Genomic DNA, 22,342 nt, shown 5'->3' on the forward strand with positions numbered 1-22,342 from the left:
AAAAGCCACCTCAGCAACCTATGTCAGCTCCCTGGTCACCCCAGGAGTGAAAGGCCTCCTGCAGTGTCTCTGACTGCAGCCACTCTGGGACACAGCTTCACCCATCCGACCATCCCCATGGGAGATGGGCTGGTAGAGCCTGTTCTAAAGAGCAGTGGCCCAGGAGAGGCGTTTTTTTTTTTTTTTTCCTTCTATATGAGGGAAAAAATTAGTCTTCCTTACCAAATAAGAATTACAATTTACAGAAAATTATGCCCTTAATTCATAATCTGGCATGTGCAGAAATTGTATTCTATAGTAATCCATCCCAACTGACTCGCTATTTTATGTGCACCTGCTAACATTTTTTCAGCCCAGTTTTAAATATTTTTATTGAAGCATAGTTGACACACAATGTTACATTGGTTTCAGATGTACCACATAGAATTTGACAATTCTAAACATTATGCTATGTTCCCCACAAGTGTAGCTACCTCTGACACCATATACTGCTATTATAATACCATTGACTTAGTCCCTATGTTGTATTATCTGCCCATTTTTTAAATTTTATTTTATTTTTTCAGTGTTCCAAGATTCATTGTTTATGCACCACACCCAGTTCTCCATGCAATACATGCATTCCTTAATATCCACCACCAGGCTCACCCAATCTCCCACCCTATTCCCTCCAAAACCCTCAGATTGATTCTCAGAGTCCACATGGTTCATCTCAACCACCCACCCCCGATTTCCCCCAACTCACTTCTCTCCTTCTTTCAATGTCCTCTGTGTTATTCCTTATGCTCCACAAGTAAGTGAAACCATATGATAATTGACTCTATCTGCTTGACTTACTTCACTCAGCATAATCTCCTCCAATCCCTTCCATGTTAAGCCAGGACTTTAGAGAAAGGACATTTTGATCACTTCTGAAGTTTGCCGAGCAATCCCCTCATTCTCAGGCATACGGTCGTTGTACTGGAAATTTCCCTCCTGGTTTCCCACAGGCTCCAGCAGCCGGCACATGGACATGCACATGGGCACACACACACGGCCACAGCCCCCTCTTGTTGGCATGACTCTGATGGGGGTGTTTTGTAGGTGCTGAGCTATGGAAATGGAAGTCAGGAGAGTGCACTAACAGTTGGCACCTGTGCCCAGTTTGCCTGAGGAGGAGCTGCAGACTGTGATGCCCATTGGAATTAGAGATGTTTTCCAGCCCTGGAGGAGAGGAAGGGCAGAGGAGAGCAGAGGCATGGAGGGCCAAGCCGGGCTGACTCCAAGCCATGCAGAGGTGAGCTCATCAGAGCTGGCCATCAGGCTGCAGTGATGCTGCACAGGAGGGGGCCAGGTGATACCAATACCCTCATGCCCTAGGTTTCTGTGCTTCTGGAGAAGCCACTCATTCCAGGACCCTGTTGGCAGCCACCCCACCTCATCCTTCCCTCAGACCTCCAGCACAAGACTGATACAAACACATGGTGGACTGACAGCCTCATGAGGTAGGAATGAGGCCACCAATATGCTCTGTTCCTTACCCTGGGCCTGGAACATCGTGGGTACTGGGGAAGTACCTTGAGTCTGAGTTAAGGCCAGGTCATAGGACTCCTTCTCTCGGGAGTGGGCCCTTCACGCTGACACTTGGGCTGTGTGGCCTTCTGGGTCTCCAGTGCTGCAAGCTGTAGGCAGGGAGGGGCTGTTCTTTCCACTGGGATCATCAGGAAAGGGACAATTATGCCAATCTAGGATGGGGCAATGATACAGGGACATGAGAAGCTGGATCCAAAAACACTCACTGAAGTGCACTCTCTCTCTCTCTTTCTCTGAACAAATATTTCAGAATATCCCAAACTCATGGGAAAAATGGTGTGCCTAAATGACCTATGGAACCTCAGTCCACAAGAGCAGCAAGGAAAAAGAATGAGATGTGCTCTCTTATAGAAGAAGCTCCAGGAAATGTTATTCTGGGAAAAGAAAGTAAGTTGAAAATAAAATAAGATTCAAATAATGCTTGCAATGTAATTTCACTTTTTAAAATCCTTTTTACATATTTATTTATGTATTTATTTAAGAGAGAGAGATTCTGAGGGAAGGGACAAAGGGAGAGAAACAGACTCCCCTCTGAGCACAGAGACAAGCGCAGGGCTCAATCTCACAAACCTGAGATCACGACCTGAGCTGAAATCAGGAGAAGGATGCTTAACAAACTGAGCCACCAAGGTGCCTCAACTTTTTTTTTAATCTTACAAGAGGTTGATGTATACTGTGATTGGGTGCATCCACACACATGCACACACACACATATATATCTGAAATGCACAGAGAATCCTATGGAAGGGAACATCTCACAGCATCAACAATGTCCCCCTCTGGGGTGAGAAGAGGAGCTAGTGAGAAATGAGTGTGTTAGCCTTATCTGTAATGTTTGCATTACTTTTATCATGATGATATATATTCATGTATGCTTCTGTAATTAAAAATATTAATCAGTATAAAAGGAATGAAATACAAACTATACTGGTCCCTGCCATCACATTCCTGAGCATAGTCCAAGGTGGGACAGTCCACCCAACCCAAACCATTTTGAAGCTCTTTATATCTATTCCATTCATTCTTTCATTCATTCATGCATTCAATATGTACCATTTTTCTGTCATTTATTCATCCCAACAAGTATTTACTGAGCACCCACTCTAGGTTCTGGGCTGCAGCAGACAACAAAATAGATAAGGTCCCCACCCCAGGATTTCCCATCCATGTGCATATATGCACATACACATTTGCACATGTGTGTCTCCTCCATAGTTCCACTGGCCACCTGGAGAGAGGGGAAAGGAACAATGGCAGTTGTTGTCCCTCACTCTTGAGTGGAAGGATGGGTGAAGAAGAAAGGGAACAGCAAATAGGCTGTCCCAGAGCATATGAAAATCATATATCGGCCAGGAAATGGGATGACATCAGGCCTTTTTCTCTCTTTGCAAAGCCTCTTCCATGTGTCCTGGGCATATGGACTCTATTCAGCCTTCAGGCCGAGTTCAAACATTCTCACTTCTTAGAAGCCCTGCCTAGAACCCTCATTCTTGCCTGTAGCCACATAGGATCTCCCCTAGCTAAGATTCCTGCTACAAGTTTCAGGTCAGATACATAGACCAACAGACAGCAGGCCATTAGCAGGCAGAGGGAGATAATTTGTGATATGAGACTGATGGGTTGAGATGTTCTTTACCACTACAGACACCATGCCTTGTGTCTCTTGCTGCCAGCACTTGAGCTTATAGTCTCCAATTAACATTGCATCTATGGGTACATTTGATTTATTCCTCCACCCACCACACAGCCTCTTGTGTCATATTCATCAAGGACCAGTGCCCGTGTAGTGGATGGATGGAAGGATGGATGGATGGAGAGTTGAGAGGATGGGAAGATGGGTTGACAGATGAACAAATGGATGGATGGATGGTGGGATGGATGGACCGATGGATGATGGCATGCGTGGATGGATGGATGGAAGGATGGAAGGAAGGATGGATGGATGGTTATGTGAATGGGTTGATGGATAGATGGATGGGTGGGTAGACAGATGGGTCAATAAATGGCTGGCTGGCTGGCTGGGTGGATGGATGGATGGATGGGTGGATGGATAGTGGGATGGATGTGTGTATGGATGGATAGATAGTTGGATGGATTAGTAGATGGATGGATAGATGAGTTAATGGATGGATAAATGATGGATGGATGGATGGATGGATGGATGGATAGATGGAAGGGTGGGTGAAGGATGGGTGGGCAGGTGGATGGACAGATGAAAGGATGAATGCATGGATGGGAGGATGGACAAAAGGACAAAAGGATGTAGACAGATAGATGGATGGACAGATGGATGGTTGCATAGATGGAGGATTGTGTGCATGGGTCATTGAAGGATGGATGGCTATGGAATGATGGATGGATGGATGGATAGATAGATTATGGGGGATTGATGCATGGGCAGATGGATGGAGACAGATGAATGGATAAATAGTTGATAGAGAGACCGGTGGGCAGATGGATGGACATGTGGAGGGGTGGATGGATGGTTAGATGGCAGACAGATAAAGACAAATGAATGGGGGTGCCTGTGTGGCTCAGTGGGTTGAAGCTCCTGCCTTTGGCTCAGCTCATGATCCTGGGATCCTGGGATCGAGCCCCGCATCAGGCTCTCTGCTGAGCAGGGCGCCTTCTTCCCTCTCTCTTTCTGCCTGCCCCTCTACCTACTTGTGATCTCTCTGTCAAGTAAGTAAATAAAATCTTAAAAAAAAAAAGACAGATGAATGCATGAATGGATGGAGGGACAGATGGATAGATGAATGGACAGACAAATCAATGGATGAATAGATGATTGGATGGGTGGATGGATGGATTAATAGATAGATAAAAGTATGTATGTTTGTATGTACAGATGGAGGGATGGATGGTTGGACAGATGCGTGGATAGCTGACAGGAAGGATAGATGGGTGAATGACCGATAAATGGATGAATGGATGTTTAGGTAGATGTACAGATTTATGAAATTATATAGGTATGGGTGAAAGGATGGATAAATGGATGGATGGATGGATGGATGGATGGATGGATGCCTGTATGGGTAGAAAAATGGATGGAGGCCAATGGATTGGTAGATAGATGAATGAATGAGTGAATGAATAGGCAGAAAGATGAAGGTAATCAAATGGATGGATGGATGGATGGATGGATAGAAGGATGGATGTGTGCATGGATGGATAGATGGGTCGATGGATGGATGCATGGATGAATGAGTGGGTGGAAGGATGGAGAGATAGTTGGAAGGATGGATATATAGATGAGTGAATGGATGGATGGATGGATGATGGATGGGTGAACCGATTGATGGACAGAAGAAAGGATAAATGCATGCACAGATGAATGGATGGATGAAAGGACATACAAATACAGGTAGACTAAAAGATGGACAGATGGATAGCAGAGGCACAGATGGACAGAAGGATGGGTAGATGGAAGGGGAATGGACAGATGGTTGGATGGATGGATGAACAGATAGCTGCAGAATGATAGATGGATGGATGAATGATGGATGACTGGATGAATGTATGGATGGATGGATGGATTGATGGATGATAGAGGGATAGATGAGTGGATAGTTAGATGGAAGGATAGATGGGTGTATGGAAGAGCGGATGCACCAATGGATAGACAAATGATTCTTTAGTTGAATGGCAGATGAATGGATGGATGGGTGCATGCATACAGGCATGAGTGGACGGATGGATGGATGGATTGATGAATACACAGATGGAAGGATGTATGGATGGATGAATGGATGGATGGATGGATGGATGGATGGATGGATGGATTGATGGAAGGATGGACAATCCATCAAATGGTTAGACAGATGGAAGGATGAATAAATGGAAGAGTGGATGAATAGACATATGGATGAACAATTGGATAGAATATTTGATGGATAGTTGAATGGACAGACAGATGGATAAGGGATGTATGGACTGAAAGACAGGTGAATGGATAGTGAATGAGTTTGTGGATAAATGGATGGGTGAATGGATGGATGGATGGATGGATGGATGGATGGATTGATGGAGAGACACATTGATGCATTGATGGATTGATTAGTGGGTGGATAGATGATACAATTTAAATAGAATCAACACATGACTCATAAATGTCAAGCTATTCTGCATCAGGAACCTTAAAACTAGAAGAAAATAATCAGAGTTTGGAGTTTGCATCTCCTTCTCATTAACAAGAAAAGGAAAATGTTGTAAGTGGAATCAGCCCATGGATAGCTAGTGCACATACTGTAGGCCACCATCTGTGCAGTGGATGAAGAAGATGATATGAAAAAGGGGGAAAGATAATGAAAGAGAGCAGAGCAGGGATAGACAACTGGAAAGAGACAGCAAGGCCCAAGTCCACAAGGACAGGATAGTGAGGTTGGGGATGACTATGAGCAAACCTAGCAGCTCAGCAAAAAGGAAGACAGGACTGAGAAAGCTCACCCTTCCCACTGCCACCTGCAGATTCATCTGCTTTGTCATTATTGGTGGTTTTGCTGAGAATTAAATCTTGAGATGCCCAACCTAGAATGAGTCATTTCTTCTTTCTCTGGAATAACCTCTGCCAGCCAGTGGCTTGGAGTAGATAGAGGTCCCCAGGGAGAGAGGATCACCAACCATATTGGAACCTCCCCCAGTTTCACATCAGCTCCTTGAACCCAGGAACAATGGCAATTCTTCCCAAAGGGAGAGCAAATGTCCCACTCAGGGTGACCTGGAGTCCATTCATTTACTGAATATTTATTGAAGCCCTTTAATGTGGGATGCTGTTCCCAGTACTTAGGATATGGTCAGTACTGAAATCTGGTCTAGTGGAGCTGACAGGTCATAGTCACAGGGGTTGGGAGAGAGATAATAAGTAAACACACAGAAGAACAATAGCCAAGCAAAATGTTAGGAAGAAAATAAAAGCACTCCTACAGTAAGGTGGCTAGAGGGCAACCCACCATTGTGGGGAGGGCAGGTAGAGGAAGGGCATATAAACCCAGGGCTGAACATATCCAGGCAGGAAGCTTGCAACTCTGTTTTGCCCAGGGCACGCAGGGCCCACCAGGATCCTTGCTCCCCTGGGTCCACTGATTGTCAATACTCACTGCTCACGATGCATCACTGGGCTAGCGCCAAGCTAAGCACTAGGAAGGTAAATGGGAAGAAGCACCTGAAGGGCAAGCAGAGGCCAGAACATTTGATCATCAGAATCAGCCTAACTCATAGAGGTGAGCAGATATGGGCACCAAGTGGAAGGTCTTCTTATCTGTTCACAGAAGTCCCAGAGGCCTTCCTGGAGAAGGAGATGCCTGAGCTGAGTGTTAAAAAGTAAAAGTCTGCCAGTCAGAGAAGCTGGGAAAGGGCATCCCAGGCAGAAGCAAAGGACAGCTCGGGATGATTTGAGGATCATGGAACATAAGCCCCAGAGGGAGGAAGTAACAGAGAGAGACAGGGCTGGAGGGCTAGATCACCAAGGGGTGCACACGCTTTGCTCAGAAGAATGAATTTCACCCAAAGGGCAATGAGGCACCATCAATAATTTTAATTAGTATGTGATCTGCATATGTTTTAGGAAAGCACCTCTGGCTGTTACATGAGGAATAAACAATGATGGGCCAGGGCCAAGGAGAGGAATAGGGGGCAAGTTCCTGAGAACAAGGAGCAAGTGTGAGAAATACCTAGGAGGGTGGATGAATGGTCCCTAAGAATAGGGCCTGAGAGGGAGGAAGGAGTCAAGGAAAATCATCTCCACAGAGTTGGTGCTGTTTTTCCTGCCCAGTGACCAGGATTTCCCTTGGAAAGTACCTCTTCCCTGAAAACTGGTCCATGACAAACCCCTAATCCTAAAGTGAGACTATGACACAAGCCTGGCCGATCAGAAAGCTTCTCTTTGGGCAGCCACGGACACAGGAGTGAGCATGTGACCCAACCCAGACCAATGGACCTCCAGTATGGGATTCTGCCAGGATAGCTGAGTTAGCTACCTTTGCCATCACCCAAGAAGAGGCTACTGGCAGCAGAACCAAGAGACACAGCCAAAACAAATGGGCTCTGGACCAGCTATACCTAAAGCCACTAGACTTACAGTAACATGTACCAGGGGATCCTTTCCCTTAGGTCAGTTTGAGCTAAAAGTCTGTTATTGGTGACAAAAATAATTCTGAACAAATCATTAAAGAAGACAAAGGTGAGCAAGACTCAGGCACGGCCCTCAAGGAGAACCTGTAGTATCTGTTCAGACCAGAAGTCACAGCTCTGATCACCTAGAACACAGAGCACTAAGACCCTAGGTTAGTGTCTAAAGGAGGTGCAGATGTGCTACTACACAGACATTCAGAGGAGGGCAGAGAAAGATGGCTCCAGAGAGGAGGTGATATCTGGCTAGGCCTTGAATCTGATGTTGGCAGTTGAAGATGGACAGATGTATAAGGCAGGAAAGAAAACAGCAAGGGACTAGAAGAAGAGGTTAGAATCTCAGAGGACTCTGTCTCCCAAGAATCACAGGGTTGGTGCAGGGTAGGCAGGAAGACTTGGACCTTAGGAGAGACTGTCCTTGCCTGGGTAAACACCTGCCTGCCCTGGCCTCACCTGGTCACAGAGAGCAAACGCCCAAACCCTGCAACTCCACAGAAGCAGCCACCCCAAGGAGACTTCTTAGCCCTGACTGGGGCACTATCCCCAGAGGAGGGACCGACTGCCATCTAGATGAGTTGGCAGAGACTGCAAGTGCCATGCTGGGCCCGGCCTCCTCAAATCAGCCTTCCAGACTGGGAACATGGGCTGTTACAGCCTGGCCTGTCTGAATCCAGAGATGCTGAGTTTCCCACAGCATCAGCACCTCTTTGGTAAACAGTAATGGGGAACAGAAGCATCCTGGACAGGGAGCCTAGCATGCAGATTAGAATGGAGGCTTGTTTCAATGAGTCACCTGCTCTCAGGAAACTCCTCCTTTAGGCTACTTTCCCCAGTACTACACACTGCAGCTCCCAGGAACCCTGGCCCCATCTCCAGCACCAGCTCACTTGAGCAACCTTCACCTCTCAGAGGCCTAAGTGTCTTCACCTTACAGCTCTACCCTGGCTGCTTCCTGAGGATCTTATTAGGGCACTGAGTGAAACTTGGTAGGAAATTGCAGGATCTGACCAACTACAAAAATAAGAAAATGATGCCATCAGGTTCTGTGTCATTTGTATCCTTCATGATCTGGGTCTAGGAGGCCCAGTCGGCTGGGGTGAGGCTGTGGGAGTAGAAGACCCCCTACCTTAGAGAGAAGCCTCCACCATGCAACACTGAGGAGAACAGCATCAAAAAGTCAGAGAGTGACGCCCACTAGTCAGGCTGGTCAGACTGTGGAGAAGTCAGCCTCATACACTTCTGTCAGGAATAGAAAATATTTCAGCAGCTTTGTGAAGCAGTCTGGCAGTTCTTCTAACATTAAACATAAATTAACCCAGCAATTTACCCAACATCTACCCAAGAGATGAAAGCATACATCCCAACAAAGACTTGTACACAAGTAAGGAAAGTAGCATATTCGTACTGAGAGGTGGAAACAGCCCAAATGCCCCTCAGTGCACAAGTGGATAAACCAAATGTGCCATCCCCACATAGAGGAGTACTCTTTAGTCATAAAAAGAAATGTGACCACGTGAACAAATTGAAAACATTATGCTATGAGAAAGAAGCTAATTACCAAAGACACAATACCACACGATTCCATTCTATGAAAAGCCAGATTAGGAAAACCCAAAGAGAGAGAAAGTAGGTTAGTGGTTGCTCAGGGCTGGGGAGAGGGGCTTAGGAGGATAACAGCAAATGGGTTTTGAGGAGATGACAATGTCATAGAACCAAATATGGCGATGGCCACCCATTATCTGTGAATGTGTTAAAAGTTATGGAATTGTTCACTTTACATGGGAAAACTATAGCTAAATAAAGCTAAAAGAAGAAGAAGTTAAAGAATTCCAATCATCAGACAAATCTAGAATGGACAATGTCCTACAAGACAACTGGCCTGGACTTGTCAAAGACCAAATCATGAGAAGAAAGGGGGTGGGGATGAGAGGAATTGGGTGTTCTAGACAGAAGGAGACCAAAAAGTAGACCCAAGAAGCAAAATCAAGGCAGGGACTTTCATTGGATCCTGACTGAAAACAGGAATCTGGGATAATGGGAAAATTGATAAGGATTAGATATCACATTATATCACCTAATTCTGATGTATCTGGATGGAGGAGAAAGACCATCTATCTTTGCCCCTTTGGCTGGTGGCCTAGAAAGACCCTACTGAATCTCAGAGCTGTCAGCTCATGGTCATGGACATTTGGCTATTCCTGCTTTAGGGAAAGGAAGATGTCACATTAGCACAACCCCAACTGCTGGTTTATAAATGGGTCATGGCTGAGTTAGCGGGATGAAATGTGGTGGACATGGAAACCTCTCAAGGCCCCTGTAGGAGGTGCTAGTGCCCCAGCTGTGGGGGTGTCACCAGCATTCAGCCTCCAGCTGCCAGCCTTCCAGGACTTCCTCAGCCTTGCCAGGGCCACATGCTGCCACACAGCAGCTGATGGAGGCGGAGATAGAAAAGCCTGGTCACTTTGGCCAAAGCAGGACAGCCCTAGGGCCATGTTCGCTCCAGGGCCCTCTGGCCACTCCCACTTCTACACTCCCCTGTTCTTAGGTCATGGCTTCTCGGCAGTCCCTCCTCACCTCCCTCATGCTGCACTCTGCTTCTGGGGTCCGCACACTGCTATGTGCAGTTTCCCACTATTCTAGGAGAAGGCAACGGTCCGCTCTCACAACGAAGATGAAAAGCCATGCCACTGTGGGCTACATGGGAATGTGTGTCCTTGCTGGTATGGGCAGTGCCACCCTTCCTCTGCCAGCTGCGGTGAAAGATAGTCAGGTGGACGTTGGAAAGGGCTGGCTAACACCTCAAGGCGTCATGCAGTCTATGGAAAAGGGTTCTCCTGAGGTGCCCCTTGTCCTGTGTGATCCTAGGTAGTGACTTCCTCTCCCTACTCTTCCACCTGGCAGGAGAATGCCAGTGATGAGTCACTATGCTTATGACCATGGAGGTGAGGGGAGAGGAAAGGAAAACCAGGCCTTCCATGGGCAATGACATAGATGGTGCTCCTCACCTGCTGAGAGCAGGGAAGCTGTATTTTCACATCTCTGCCCAGCTACACTGCCCTGGTCCTTGTCAGCCACCGTGGACCCAAGGTCATGGGTCTGCATTCTCAGCAGGCAATGGGCAGCCCTCCCCCACCTATTTGCAAACACATCTGGCCCCTGTGACCACCACCATCCTGCCCCAACTTTGGCCAAGCTGCCATCTTGCCTGGCTTGGGCAACTTTCCTCTAAGACACCAGGATATGCCTGCTTCCCCATCCACACCTCCCTCAGCAGCAGAGCGATCTATAACTGTAAATTAGAGGGGCACCTGTGTGCCTCAGTGAGTTAAGCCTCTGCCTTCAGCTCAGGTCAGGATCTCAGGGTCCTGCATCAGGCTCTCTGCTAAGCAGGGAACCTGCTTTCCCCACTCTCTCTCTCTGCCTGCTTCTCTGCTTACTTGTGGTCTCTGCCTGTCAAATAAATAAATAAATAATCTTTTAAAAAGCATGTAAATCAGAGTAGTCACTCTTCTACTTCAAACGCTTCAGGGTCTTCTAATAGCACCAGAGTAAAACTCAAACTCCCTACAAGTCTGTAAGACCCTGATGTCTCTGTCTCCCAGCTATCTTGTTGTCTTGTCCCACTGTCCCTCTACTCCAGGCTTCTTGCAATTCCACTAAAGCACTAGTTCATTCCCACCTCAGGGCCTTTGCACATACTGTTCCCTCTGTCTGGGCTACTTTCTTCACAGCAATTCTTGCTGGATTTTCATCATGCTTCAGAGCTTGGCTCTATTGCCTCCTCCTGAGAAAGGCCTTCCTAAATCCACCTTATCCTTAGTGGCAGGCCTCTTCTCCACTTCCTATCACATCTCCCTGTTACTTTTCAAGAGTTCTTGTAACTGGAGGCGATCATGGTGTCTTTCTCATGTGTTTTGCTTATGTCCTGACCCCTTCTCCCTCCCTGAGGACAGACCTCTGCCTGTCTTGGTTCCTCTGTCCTGGTGAGGGAACATTTCCTGGCCCATGACAGGAATTCAAAGAATATTTGATGAATGAATGAATGAATGAATGAATGGATAGATGGATGGATGGATGGAAGCCAGACAGCCTTGGCTGGGACACGCAGGCCAGAGGAGCCCGTGGCCCTCGCTTGCAGAGGCAGCTCTCCAGACGAAGGCAGAGATGATGCACTTCTTCTGTTTCCTTCCGTCCCATGTTTTCTCCATATGGCTTGCTGCACATTGGGTTGAATTGCAGATGCTCTAACTTGGAGCTTTCTTGCTTTTGTGTGTTAATAACATAAAGACAGAACATAGCTTACCATACATTTTGTGTTTGCTGACTATCTATATGTGTATAAAACAGACGTCGGTGTTACAGCCAACCCACTTGTGAAGTGGAAGGAAAACAGAGCAATTAGAGAGGGAGGGAGGAGGCGGGTGCTGCCTGAGACCGTGGCCAAGTCTCCAGAATTATGTGCACCTCCTGTGGAGGGCAGGCTCTACCCAGGAGGTCGTGGGCAGGGCGGAGCTGGGCACAGAGATTTTACAGCCCTTCAGTCCCCAGGATAGGGTCCAACTCCTCATGAAGCATGCCACAAAGTGTGCTCCTTGCGCTCCTACCCGAGTCTTCCACAGCCTCGGTGCTTTCCTTTCCCACCTCCACTCAGCCCCAGACACACCTGACGACCGTCAGTCACTTCCAGGATGGACCACTCTCTCTCTAGCCTCTGAACCCTCTCTCTGCACACCCCACCTCAGACCACAGCCCGCTCACCCCTCCTGGCCTCACTCAGCAACCTTTCACTCAAATGTTTGAGACTGAGTGCCTCCCACGTGCCTTTGTGTAGCTACCTTCTGAAGGAAGGAGGGCTCCAAACAAATAAACACACAAAAACAAAATGTGTCACATGCAATGAAGAACAAAATATGGGGCTTAATTAAAAAGACAGAATTAAGCATTCATGCCACCATAGTAGCCACATGCAGGGCAAGCAAATAGCCCTAAGTGATATAGAATATGTCCTTAAAGAAGATTCCAGTGAGTAGATTCTGAACAGCGGTGCATCGAGGCAGGGACGAAGCAGGGGTCCTGGGGCCCAGGGAGGAGCAGTATTCCATGACGGACATTGTTTGGAATGGCAAAGCTGTTGGAATGATACAAACAGATGACTCTTAGTCCATTTCTCTTTTTTTAAGTTCTTTACAGACAGTGTAAGACAAAAAGTAAGAATACTAAAACCATAGGAGCCAAGAGGAGAGCCTGAGGGGAAAGCCAGGAAAGTGTTTTCACCTCTTGGGGAGACAGGACTTGAGGTCCAGCCTGTCCTCTCAGGCCCTTTGCCCATTACAGTCACCCCAGGACCGAACTAGTCCACACTGACTTCACTCAGCAATATCTGCTCTATCTGACCCAAAATTGCTCAGGAGTTGGGTCAGGGTTTTTCCCAGGAATGAATGCAGGCCGGCCAGGGGAGGGACTTCAGTGGGCACCAGGGCAGGACCACTGACTAGGACCCCGTGTTCCCTGGGTCTGGGAGAGTTGGACCCAAGCCATGAGCAATGAATGGGTGAGGCTTCCCCCAACTCCCAATCACCTCTATGAGTTAGGAAAACCATCTAAATGGCCCACCACCCTGTGGAGAATCTTCTAAATGAGACCCCTGCATTCTAGAAATAGCTTTGAAATCAATGTACTGGACTTCAGCCTTTGAGGCACTTTTCCAGCATGGCCAGCAGCTGCATCTTCAGGGCCTCGCTGCCCATGACCAATGTGGTCAGGTGTTCAGTGTCCCTCCACTTCAGGTGCTTGAGGATGGCCCTGGCTTCTTTATAGAGTTTTTGCTTCTTATCAGGTGGCAGCTCCATTATGGTCTGAGGTATTGGCTTGAACTGTCCGCTTATCATCCATGTATCTAAGAGGCCCCCAACAGCCTCCCCTAGAAAACAAGGAAGGTTCAATTAGTTGGTTCAATGTATGCTCTTGCTGGGAGCATGTCCATTGCCAGGATGAGTGAGCACATTCACTCACAGGCCAGAATGGGCTCGGCTTCATGCCTACTCCACCCCTTGGTGAGGGGGCAAGGGTTTCTGGGGTCCTTGTTCCATTTGGCTCAGATAACTGACACCCAACATGCCCTCCCCTAAGCTGTGCACTCACAGACGCAGCACAAAGCATCTCCCACCGCACAGCTCTGAGAACTGAAATCTTCTCCAGGGCCCGCAGGTTTCCTGCTTCCCACAAAACTCTCTCATCTTAAAGGACAGAGCTGAGAAGCCAGGGCATTTACAAAGAGAATCATCTCAGTGGTGAGGCTGAGTTTTCTTCATAATATGCACTTTGCCCCTGAACATTGGAAATTTTCAGTGAAATCCTATGGTTAAAGGACCCTGTGGACAGAAAAGGAGTCCATAACTCTGGAAGCAACTGTTTTTCATGCCAGTCCTCCAGAGTGGTATGATGATAACTATCAAATAGAACTTACTCAACTCCACAAGTAAGTGAAACCATATATTAATTGACTTTTTCTGCTTGACTTATTTCACTCAGCATAATCTCCTCTAGTCCCATTCATATTGACACAAAAGTTGGGTGTTCATCCTTTCTAATGGCTGTGTAATATTCTTTTATATATATGGACCACGTCTTCTTTATCCATTCGACTGTTGAAGGGCATCTCAGCTCTTTCCACAGTCTGGCTTTTGTGGACACTGCTGCTATGAACATTGGGGTACAGATGGCCTTTCATTTCACTATATCTGTATCTTTGGGGTAAATACCCAGCAGTGCAACTGCAGGGTCATAGGGTAGCTCTATTTTTAATTTTTTGAGGAAACTCCACACTGTTTTTCAAAGTGGCTGTAACAACTTGCATTCCCAACAACATTGCAAGAGTGTTCCCCTTTCCCAACATCCTCTCCAACACTTGTTTTCTGCCCTGTTAATTGTTGCCAGTCTAACTGGTGTAGGGTGGCTTCTCAGTGTGGTTTTGATTTGAATTTCCTTGATGGCTAATGATACTAAACATTTTTTTCATGTGTCTGCTAGCCATTTCTATGTGTTTTCTGTTTTAAATTATTTTTATTTATTTATTTGACAGAAAAGGAAACAGCTAGAGAAGGAACACAGCAGAGGGAGTTGGAGAGGAAGAAGCAGGACCCCAGCAGAGCAGGGAGCCCAATGTGGGGCTCGATCCCAGGACCCTGTGATCATGACCTGAGCCAAAGGCAGATGCTTATTGACTGAGCCACCCAGGTGCCCCTCTATGTGTTTTCAATAGGGTGAATTAGGGACACAAAATCATGTCACGGAAGCAACCACAACCCAGCAAACATGTCCCATGGGACAGAGACTTTTGTGAGTTTTCAAAGTCTGGCTGCCCTGCAAGGCTTACCAACAGCAGCTCCAGGTGGGCCTCCGACAAGACCACCAATCATTCTACCCACAGTTGGCTTCAAGCTCCCTTTTTCCCTCTCCTCAGCGATGCAGCACAGCAGCTTCATGACGTCTTCCACCTTGAGAGGTTTCTTGGCGAACCTCAAAGGAAGACTTTCAAAGGGAGAATTCTAATGAGTGTCAGAGTATTTGCACCCAAATGTCACTCTTGCTAGAGTTTGGAGGACAGCCTCATGCAGAGAACAGGAGCTCTGCTGTATGCGGAACTGACAGCACCCAGCAACGTGATGGGTTCCTTGTCACAGAGGAAGTCATGGAGCCGCTAGTTAATAAGCACACAGAACCCACAGAATGCATGAGAGGTCTTCCTTGCCCTCTCCGTAACTTCTCAATCATGACAGATTATGGAACAGGCCCAGCCAGAAGGTGCATCTGTTCATCACAAGTGAGGCAAGCATGCCCTGTCTTGCATCTGTGGCCTTCCTACTGGCTCAGGCACCCCCAGTGCACAGAGCCTGGCAGAGGTCAGATTGTCCCAGCCTCGAGTCCTCTGTCATGTGACAGGGCAACGGAGCTCATGCCAAGCCTGAGAAGGGGAAAGTACTGGGCTCTGTGACCACCCTGGCCTATGCCCACACCTGTCTGCCCCATGACCCTGAGCAGATTCCTCACCTGTAAAGGGAGATAAGCCACCTACAAGCTGGATTCTGGAAAGGTCTGAATGGAATGGATGCAAAGTACCTGTGGTGAGTCTGGAACACACGGCCCTGAGACCGGATGGCTCTAAATGAATGTTCTGTTACTGATACACACCACTGGCTTTTCTGTAAGCAACCGTTCCTAATGCCCATCCAGTTCTGCATGGGGGATAATAAAGGTAGGGACAGGATGGCCCTAAGAATGACCAGTAAGATGGAACAACCAGAGAATAAAATAAACCAAAGAATTCCAGAGGTTTGCATGCGTTTGGATAGACAGACAGATGGACTTTTGGAACAATGACCATTGAACAATTCTCTGTGGTCAGGAAACTGTTATCCACACTGGTGGGAAACTGGCAGGCACAGAGGGCAAAGGCAGGGTGGGCTCTGCCCCAGGGTCAGTGGCCATGCAGAACCACAACACTGACGGGATACCTGACAGGACCCGGAACCCAAATCAAAGTGGCCATGAGCTGGTGCTTCCCCTCTTGGCTTCAACTGGACCCAAGGCTGGAAGGACACTTTCTTTCCTTCACTCCCCTTTACATGCAAGCAGTCCCTAAAGGATCTTGACACAGTTTGGGGCAAACCCTTTGCTCAAGAACTCTTGGTTACATCTCCTTTTGACCCAAGGAAAATCCAGAACCAGACACTCCTCTAGAAATCATCCTCTCAATCCTGGGGAAGAATTTTGAGCCCCTAGAACAAGTCTGTAGGTCTAGTGGATCACCAAAGTCGGGGTTCAGAACCTCTCTGCCATTCCTGAAGAGATAAGTTAGTGTCCTGGGCTCTGGATCCTGCCATGTTCTAAATCAGTGATTCTCCATAAGTGCACCCCACTTCGGACAGCAAGACCCTAAGAGAGCATGACCCGACATCAGACATCAGCTACTTAGTCCTTGAGTTCAGAAAGTGCAAACAAGCACCCCCCAAAAGTGTCTGTTTGACCACATGGGGTGTAGAGCCCTTGAAGGGGCAAGCCCTGCAGGGGTGCTCAAGGGACTGGAGGAGAAGTCAGGAGTGTCTGCCCCCACTCTGGCTCCATGTGTCCCGGACCTGCCAGCATACCTCTGAGCTTCCTGCCCCTTTGCTCACTACTGGCAACCCCTTGCAGGGAATGGAATATCTGTCCATTATCCTGGGGAAAATGGAGATGAAGCTCAGACCTGGAAAGGCCCCTCTGAGGGCTGCAGTGAGTTTCCTATTTCCAGGCACATTAAGACCCCAAGCATAGTCTTTAAGGCTGGCTCCCTGGCCAGGGCACTTTGCCCAGACACCACTCCTAAAACAGGGTTTCTGCACTATTATTGACCTGCACTTGGAAACACTTTCTGCAGGGCAAGAAAATGTGTGGAAAGGAAGCAGGAAACAGCCATGTCACACTCTGGTCCATCAAAGAACCTAGCTTCCCAACTGCTCTGAATGACTTCATACAAACCCAGAGGGGCAAATAAAGCATCATCATGCAAAGACTACTTACGTCCAACCTCCACTCAGCCCAGGCAGACCAGCCCAAGGCAGGAGCCCAAGGCTCTGAAGACCTGGAGGGCCAGCAGGTGGCCCGGTGTGTGGGAGGGCACAAGCGGATGTGGCTCACCTCTGGCTGGGTTCAACAGCTTCACACCACAGCAAGACGTGGCACTGTGGCTGCCTCAATGCAAGACAGAGCTGGTTTAATTTCTGTGTGAGAATCATTTTAGACTTTAGAGCATCAACAGACTCTTGTGGAAGAATGGTTTGTCACCCCATCTCCTGAGTCCTTGCTGGAAACCCACCCTCCTGACTTCTCAGGGATTGCCAAATTGAGGAAGGAAGCCAGTCCTGCTTCCCCTCCCACTCCAAGCTTGCATTTGTCTGTGAGCAACAAGGAAGCCAGGAAGGAGGGAGGAGGGAGGAATAGTACATTGATGGGGACCGAGCTCAAAGTGTGGGAATGGGGTCTCCCCATCCCACTTCACACCTATTCAGTATCAGCTTTTTCTACAACATGGGCTCTGGTCACAGAAAGCCCATCTGCCAGCCACAGGGAAGGCAAATGGCAACTTGAAGCCCTGGATTCTTGCAAGCACCAGGCTGCTCTACTGATGACAGCAAGGTTCTGGGGAAGAATGAGATCAGCCCATCCCTGGGACTGCAGCCTGGCTTCTTGAGATGGACCAGATTGTGAGAGAGCAGGGAGAGGAAGGCTTCAGAGCTAACACAGACTTCTAGGCACCCTGTAAAAAACAAACAAACAAACAAATAAACAAACAAGAAAAAAAGAGAGAGAAAGGAAGGAAGGAGGGGAGGATGAGCGGAAGAGAGAAAAGTAGAGCCTCTTAAGGAGTCAGAGTGATCTTGCTCACCTGCCATCCTCAGTACTTCCTACTTCTCTGTTGAATTTATGAAACTCCTCTGTGTGGCCTGACTCTTGCAAGCCTTGTGTCCCCACCTCTGTAGCCCTGGTGCAAAGGTCCCATGTGGACCCCACCAGCACTGTCAGATTAGCCCCCAGACTTTTTAATGACTGAAGTATTGCCAGTATTTAAAAATAAGATTTCACATCCATCTGATTCCTGATTTCTCTCGAAAAATCAAAAGAGCAAGTCCCCTGGACCATCTTCCCGTAGCCACAGAGGCCAAAGCTGAGCTGGTCCTGCCTTCTGTCTGCCATAGGCCCCAGCAGGGCGACCTTACCTGATCAGGGACCCATAAGTAGGTCATCTGCAACCTCTCGAAGTCCCCCCTGCTTCCTCTTTTAAAGGCTAAAGAAGCCACCAGTTTCCACCATAGGAATTGTCCCCTCCGAGATCCCTGAGATCCATTCCTGATCATCTCTGAACTTTCCCCGCAGGGTGAGGCCAGGGGTGCTGACTCACGGGGTATCCTAGGACTCTGTCCAGTATTTGTAACACCTGCCGCCCCACCCACGCACCTGGGACGCAGAGGAGGGTGACGCGCACCCCGGGTTACTGAGGAAGGCACGGACAGGCGGGTAACTGGGGAGCTCAGACACGCACCGGAGTCCCGGGCCCTGGCTCCGGATGCTTGGGTTGTAACCCCAGCTGGGCTGCTTCTGCTTACTTCTGGTGTGAGGTCACCCTCTCCGTGCCTCGGTGTCTTCACGTGGCAAATGAATAACTTAGCGACGTGGACTCGGCTCCCCAGCCCGCAGACCCCCAGTTACCGCGCCTCAGCGCCCCGCCTCACCAGAGCCATGGGGGCACCGAGCCCTTCACCTGCTGGGACGTGGTCCCGGGCGCCAGGGAGACCTGAGTCCGCTCTTTCCCCGCCCCTGCTCCGCCCAGGGTCTCCTGTCCGCGGGGCCGCCCAGCGCGGAGGATCTGCCCCGCTGCCTTCAGCTTCGCCCGCGCTGGAGGCCTTCAAGTCATCACTCACCACCTGGCCCCCGAGGCCTTAGCCGATGTCCCCCCCATCGCTGCCACCACCTCTGGTGACACCCTCACAGCCACCGCTGCCGCGTCCTGCTGCTTGGGCTTCCGCTGCCTGGCCCGCTCTCGCTTGGCTGGGTCGGACCCCGAGGTGGACCGAAGTCCCCGTGGCGCTCAGGCAGCGCTCCTTCACGTGCACCGCCAGCCCTCTACCGCAGCCCGCACACGTTTTAGCGGGCCTTCCCTTGCGCTTTCCTCAGCTCCCTGGAGAGGCCTCTCTCCCTTTGCCCCTTGATTCAGGATCTCTCTTAGGTCTGCGGAAGCTCCTCCTTCCTTCAGTGGGCGTGGAAGACAGCCCAGCAACCTGGGGAAACCCCTGGGGCAAGGATAATGTGTCCTGAATGTATAGGCCAAATCCCATATAAACAGGCATAAGGGTGCCCGCACCAGGTGCCCCTGGGTCAGTGGTTTGAAAGGCTGTGTGCTGGCTTTACTCCTCGGGTTCCAAGGAAAGGGGGAGGCCCAGCTTCCAGGACAAAGCTGAGGTTGGGGAACCTCTTGGGAGGGGGCAGATGTGGGGATGAGGCAGGGAATATTTTAGAGGGAGTGTGGAGAAGATTCCCTCCACTCCCATCTCCACCCTGACACACACACGCACACACTAACACTCAAGGGCCTTGAACCATCTCAGATCTGAAAAAGGCTCGGGGGCTTTGCATGGAGTGTCAGGGTCCAGACTCTAACCTGGGTCCAGCTGGCTCAAAGCTCTCGCTGTAACCCGCACTGGGCCTGGCTTTCCTGGATGTCGTGCGCACCCAGAGGATGGGCCTTTTTCAACTGCCAGAGTCATTGTTTCGTTTTCTTCTTTTCCTTTTTTGGAAGGGAAAGTACTTTGAGAGTATATATGCCACACACACATACACACACACACACACCATATATGTGTACATATATATACTATAGTATATGCATGTACTAGTAACGTGTTTTTTTAAGATATATATTTGCTGACTTACAAAAAGCTGTACATATTTAATATATACAACTTGATGATGATGTGGGAAACAAAGGCAGGAGAAAAATTAGTAAATTTCATTACTACCTACAGCCCAGGCAGGCAGAATGACTTTCCTCTAGAAAAGGAATGTCAGCACTTCGCTAAGAGCAAAAAGCACCCTTAGCTCAACCCTAGAGCCCTGTAAGTCTACTTTAACATACAAAAATTCCTTGGGAAATTTCCTTTATCTCTACCCCGCTAGATATATGTTGTCAATCATCCCCCAAGCATATGGCCCCCCATACCCATCTGAAGGGACTCATGACTGAGTTTTTACTAAATTGTAATAGATGACATTTCCTCCCAATAGCTAGACCCCTCAGGATCATGGAAACTACTTGGGAGGCTTACACTAACTCCCTCCCAACTTGAAAGTATATAATGAGCCACTCCTCACCACCCCAGTGCAGCTCTTCCTGCTCACAATTCCTGTCCCCATGCTTTAATAAAACCACCTTCTTGCACCAAAAATGTCTCAAGAATTCTTTCTTGGCCATTAACTTCCAACCCTAATGTCTTGTCCTACATCGATGAGTTTGGAGATAAGTATATACCTGTGAGACCATCAACACAATCTACACCATAATCATCTCCATCACTCCAGAAGTTTCTTCCTGCCCTCTTTATTATCATTATCACTTGTGGGTGTGTATGTGCCTACGTGTGTGTGTGTGTGTATGTGTGTGTGTTAAGAATATTTAACATAAGAGATACCCTCTTTAATATGCATTTAGTATACAACAGTATTACCTATACGCAGTATGCTGTGTAGATAAGCACTTACTTATCTTCCAGAACTGGAACCAAAAGTATTAGCTATAGCCTTATGCTGTGTAGATAAGCACTTACTTATCTTCCAGAAATGAAACTTTGTACTCTTTAACTATCCTCATTTTGTTTCTTCCCTTTCCCTCCTGTCCTCATTGTGAGAAAGGGGCTCAAGCATGAACAAGGGTTCCCTGGGCACAGTGAATCACCTCATCCATTTCCAAATAGGAGATTTTGCTTAAGTTTGGGTGACAACCATCTCCAGCTCAGGCCTGGGGGAGATTTTCCAATTTCTCTGTGGGCAGCTCCCTCTGGAGGCTCATTAAAGAATTGGGCTGCTGACTCCCCCAGAGGTGGGAAGGGGAGCACTAGTAGACAGGAAAGATGATGGAAGGGAAAAAAAAACTGCAAAGTCAGGGCCTTCCAGAGAAGGTGAGCTGTAAGAAGTCCAGCAAACATTGCAATCTGTTGACAACCTGTGACATTCTGATATGAATGAAGTCATAAAATGGATGCAGACACCAAAGCCCATGGATGTAACACATGATACCACAGTCTCCTAGTGACAGCCAGTCTTCCTGCCGCGTGGTCCTGTGAATGACAGGTCCATGGTTGGGTCCCCATCATGGTGACTGTGCACTGACCCAGCATCCAGACAGTGCTCTCATGATGCTTACCATGCTGAAGTCTGGCTGAGTGACCTCAGGAGTGTCATTCAGCTTCTCTATGCCTCAGTTTGCTCATTTGGGAAATGACGACAACAATCGTGACTTCCATAGGATTATTCTGAAGATTAAAGGAGGTAATATGTAGGGATCTAGATTATTTTTGTTTATACCATAGTGTGTGAAAATGAAAAACATCTCCAGAGTCCCAAAAGTGAGCCTCGTGTCCAGAGAGGCAGGAAATCAGATCCCACCCCCACTGTCACAACCCACCATCCACAATCCACCATTCCGGGGATCCAAGAATCCCCCAGCATGTGAGGCTGTGTTTACAGAACCAGCGGGGACTTGGGCCCATACATTCACCAACACTAACTTAGCACCTTGAGTTTCCCAAGGTCCCTGGGCTCTCTCCTGGGCCTGCTGAGGGGAGGGAGGAGCAGCCCTAGGCCTAAGGGTCAGAGATCCTGAATCAAAGGCCAAAGGGAGACAGGGTCCCCAGGAAGCATCTGCAGGCTTGAGGAAGATTTGAGGTGAAATGTCCATCTAGAATGTGTGCGGGCTGGGGTAGAGGGCAGAGGCTGGATGCGAAGAGTGTAGTGTGGGGGCCACGGGGCCCTCTGAGGCCAGAGCCTGGTTCCCCCTCACCTTTTCCAGAGTTGCAGTCAGCAGCTCCTAACTTATATGGCTTTTTCAGGATAATCC

At 48.4% G+C, this 22,342-nt stretch overlaps 1 protein-coding gene across 1 annotated transcript; it reads right to left on the reverse strand.

Moving 5' to 3' along the window:
• Positions 1 to 13,136: 13,136 nt before the first annotated feature.
• On the reverse strand, positions 13,137 to 19,192 carry LOC116861659 (protein C19orf12 homolog). Its single transcript, XM_032848421.1, has 3 exons — positions 19,155 to 19,192; positions 15,074 to 15,228; positions 13,137 to 13,618 (listed from the first exon to the last, which is right to left on the reverse strand). Exons 1-3 carry the CDS (start codon positions 19,190 to 19,192, stop codon positions 13,383 to 13,385), a joined length of 429 nt encoding a protein of 142 aa, XP_032704312.1. The 3' UTR covers positions 13,137 to 13,382.
• Between the last annotated feature and the right edge of the window lie 3,150 nt (positions 19,193 to 22,342).

Source organism: Lontra canadensis, unplaced genomic scaffold, assembly GCF_010015895.1.
Source record: "Lontra canadensis isolate GAN:19392208 unplaced genomic scaffold, GSC_riverotter_1.0 scaffold202, whole genome shotgun sequence".
Lineage (NCBI taxonomy): Eukaryota > Metazoa > Chordata > Mammalia > Carnivora > Mustelidae > Lontra > Lontra canadensis.